The 4125-nt window shown below is 49.2% G+C and overlaps 1 protein-coding gene across 1 annotated transcript; it reads right to left on the bottom strand.

The window, feature by feature from the left end:
- Nucleotides 1–438: 438 nt before the first annotated feature.
- PIGM (phosphatidylinositol glycan anchor biosynthesis class M) lies at nt 439–2807 on the bottom strand. Its single transcript, XM_053937371.1, has one exon. It carries the CDS (start codon nt 2694–2696, stop codon nt 1443–1445), a length of 1254 nt encoding a protein of 417 aa, XP_053793346.1. The 5' UTR covers nt 2697–2807; the 3' UTR covers nt 439–1442.
- Between the last annotated feature and the right edge of the window lie 1318 nt (nt 2808–4125).

The raw sequence follows: 4125 nt of genomic DNA, 5'->3' as shown, positions 1-4125 counted from the left end.
GTTACACAGTAGGGGTTTCAATTTCGCATTGGATGTAACTAAAAGATCAGGCAAATATGCAATTTCTTCTATTTGGCATATGCCTATTTAAACTAGATTTTATTAAAATACATTGTTAGTTTCCATCTATGTCAAAAGCTGTGTACATCAGACCTCTTATAGGATGTTCTAGAGCCATTCCAAAATGGCTCTGCTCTCCTATCACTATCACCTGGCACTCAATTCCAAATCTTCCTGTGTCTCCTATGGGAACAAATGTGTTTTGACAAGTTGTAGAGCTTCCTACTTCAAAGCTTCCCTTTTCTTCTGGCAACTGCTCAATTTCCTCAACTCCTTTCATTTTTTCATTTCTTTTTAATATTAGAGAAACAGAATCACTGAGAAACAAGATTTCCAATTACTGTTTTGGTATAAACTCAAGTGCTTTTGGGACACAGGTGCCATTCTAAGTTTACTTTAATTCTGCATTTGCTACTGTGAACACCCACAATAACCATACATTAACTGAAATTTAAGGCAGTGGCCTCTTTTCTGGAACTTGGCAGGAAGAAACAAATATATAAGCTTTATACATTTCTGTGATGCAAGACAGGTATATGGGAAAATCTTCCTCCTCGGCAAGGGAAATAAATCTATTCAAAAATTCAAACAGAACAGAATATGCAAAAATAAGCGAGAGTAGCATATCTGAATTCTAAAATAAATTAAAAGCCTCAAAGAGTTAATGACATAAAGTCCAGGTACAGGCCATAAACAGTGCATAGCTAAAATATTACTGTGGAAACAAAAGAAAAAATACACCCCACTGTAAATGTTGAGCGATTGTCTTGCCAAACACCCCACTGACCTACTGGAATGTACAAAACTGTCAAACTCCAATTTTATAACCAAATTCCACCTATATTATCTTCTGTGTTATTCTAGATAAAGGCCAAGGTCTTCAACAGGCTAACACTGAGAATGAGAAAAAAGGTGCCAGGGCTACTCCATAAGGGAGTATGAGCAGGAACTGAGAGTGGGTCAAAGAGCAGGGCACAGCCCCACTGTCTCTGGAGGCAGCAGGTGAAGACAGTCAGTGCAGATGGGCAGAGGCCATTCACCAGAGCCCCAGAGATGGTTAAGTGGTGAACTGGTCCAGGATACCCCCAGGGATTCTAGTCAGGAGCGGGAAGACAGAGCTGGAGGCAGTGCTGGAGAGAAGGCTGCAATGCAGTTTCAAGACCCACACGGGAGAGAGGTACACCTGCTGACACTGCTCAGGGCAGGACTGGGGCTGCTCAGGGTAACTGAGGCCAATCAGTGCTCTCATGGCCCTGAAACAGTAACATCTACACACAATGTGCTTTAGTACAACTTACATGCGCTTTTGTTAGATGAAGTGCTGGTGATATGTGACGCATTACCAAAGACAGTAGGGCTGTTTCTGGATTTTGGTCCATTTATTACCGTTGCTTCAGTTTTTTTGCAACTTGTGCTCCTTTTTGATAATGTGTAATAATCTGAACAATTATGAGGCTATTAATTAAAAGGAAAAGCAAGCCCGCTAACCATATAAATAAATAAGTGTTATATCCTTTGAACTCCAGAAAGAATGCAGGAGTAAGCCACAGGCCTTGTCCGATGAACCACAGAAAGAGAAGCAGCACGCCCCTATGCCAGGACATCTTAATACTAGGCATTATGAGGGGCAAAAGGCAGAGATACCAGACAAAGTACTGGGATGTGCACACTTTGTTAAAAGTCACAAAAATAGCGGTGTGTAGGAAACAACTGAAGGCAAGGTCTCTGTAGAACTCTATGGAAATGACCAGGAGCAAAAGCAGCTGGGGCAGGAAAGCTGTGAGCCCAAGGGCAAAACTCCATTTGCTCTCTGCTGTCAAGTACAACATGTAGAAATAGGGAGAGAAGTTATGACGGATATCCCTCCTAGTCAGGTGATAGAGGTAGGCGTGCTCCAAAAACTCCCAGCCATAGAGGTGATAAAATGCCAGAGTCAAGGCAGCCAGCACTGATCCGGCAACTGTTCCAAAGAGTAGTACGTCGCGGTTCAGCATCTTTACAAAAAGGTGCCAGAGGCGTGCCATAAACGTGACCCTTGCCGTTTTGTCACCCCGCGCATCCAGCACCCCTTCCCCGCGGCCCGGCCTGGTGCGCAGGCGGAGCGCTATGGGCAGCACGTAGGTCAGGGGATATATTTTCATGTGCACGGCCAGCCCGTAGCACACGGCGGCCTTGCCCACGCTGCCCGCCTCCACCCAATACAGGGTGGCGAGCACCAGCAGCGCCACCAGCGCCTCCGCGTTGCCCCGGCTGGACACGGCCATGGGCAGGGGGTTGAGGAGCCAGGCGGCGGCGCAGCACCCACAGGCGCGGCCGGCGGCGGCCCCCCGGCGCCGCAGGGCCCGGTAAGCGACGACAGCAGCCGCCAGGTCTCCGGCCACGAAGAGCAGCTTCCCGAAGGCCTCGGCGAGGAACACGTTGGGCGTCAGCAGCCAGGCCAGGAGCGGCGTGTAGCGGTAGGTGGCCCGCCGGTAGGGCGAGCGCCCCTCGGTCACCAGCCGCGCCGCGTCCGTGAACACCCGGTAGTCGACGTCGGTGTAGCGCACCCGCATGGTGCGGTCCTGATGCAGCCCGTACAGCACCAGCGCCAGCCTCCCCAGCAGCCCCGCAAGCAGGGCCGCGCTTACCCCCGCCATCCCTTCCGCACGGAGTGGGGGGAATGCAGGAACGGGGAATGCGGGAGCGGGGACACGCGGGGCTCGAGCGCTCCCGGCAGACGGGCTGCGGACGGCCGCACTCTGCGCGGCTTCCGCCGGTGTGCGCGGGGAAGAGGCGGCCCTGCGCCTGCGCGCCGGAGTCGTGCCCGGGCGGGGCGGTGCCGCGGGGCGGCTCCGCGCTGTCCCCGGCTCGGCCGGGAGAGGGGTCGGAGACGGGCCTGGGGCGCTATGAGGAGCGGCTCGTGGGGGCGATGGGCGGCAGTGCCTTTGCTGAGGGCTCGGAGCCTGGCAGGGCATGGGTGCCGGTGTCCGGGGAGAGCTGCGGGGCACTGCCACCCGCCCTGCCGGTGGCACCGCCGCTGCCCATTGCTCCCTCACCCTGCCTGGAGCTGTCGGGCTCCACGGGTGGAGAGGCGGCAGATGCAGTAGCACTTAAGTAAGAAGGAAAAACAACATCTGTTATTTACCTTCCGCAAGTGGCTATGTTTTGCCTAGACGTGTGAGCTCTCTCTAGAGCACTTAGGTGAGCTTCCTGCCGCAGCAGATTTCTCATTTAATTAGATCAGAAACAGTATCGTGAAAATCGGAACTTAGAGTCACTTACAACAAAGGAATTAATTCCGCTCTATTTTGAGGGTCTATTATATACGTTTTTCAGATAGTTTTCCTGTCTGGATATTTGCCATCTCACATTTGAATTGGGGCTGATTGAAAAACAGGCATTTATTACTATTGCGGGTTTCATATTAGAACTTAGAAGGGATTTTGTTAGAGATGCTTTATTAATCAAAAATATGAATTTGCTTGTTTAGTAGTTATTTGCAACCTCACTCTTTTTGCTGAGTAGTTTCATTTGGGAATATTTTGGGAGCTGCAGCGTTGATGGCTCACATCACTTATAGGAAATAATTGCTTTTTCTCAGTTCTGGGGACACCCATCAAAGAACTGGGAACAGATCTTTTGCACTTGGCAGAGGCATCTTGGAGGGTGGCCTAACTGGTAGGATATTCAGGGGACAAAAGATATTTTTGTGTGCACACAGTTACTAATTTTTATCTGTTAAGGCTATTGTTTTCTGTATAAAAGTGCAATGGTGTATAGTCTGAGATATCCAATGGGAGAAGCATAGTAACTAACTAACCTGGAGAGTCAGTTTTTCCTCTGTCAGATACTTGCATATTTTTTACTAAACTGGACATCTTCAATAGGAAATCTCAAGGGAATTCTCCATTAACTCTCCATATGATATCTTGAAGTCCTAAAACTGATTGTTAGGATGTTTCTGGGAAAGGGAATGAGGGTGGTTGGTGATCCTTGGTAAATAATTGCTTACTCACTACTGCTGTTCTAATTTAGAACAGGAAAGATTGGTAACATTTTATTTTTTCCCCTCTTTTATGTATCTTG

This window comes from Vidua chalybeata, chromosome 3 (genome assembly GCF_026979565.1).
Source record: "Vidua chalybeata isolate OUT-0048 chromosome 3, bVidCha1 merged haplotype, whole genome shotgun sequence".
Lineage (NCBI taxonomy): Eukaryota > Metazoa > Chordata > Aves > Passeriformes > Viduidae > Vidua > Vidua chalybeata.
Note: the sequence above shows the minus strand (reverse complement) of the source record. Positions and strands in the feature narration are given on the sequence as shown.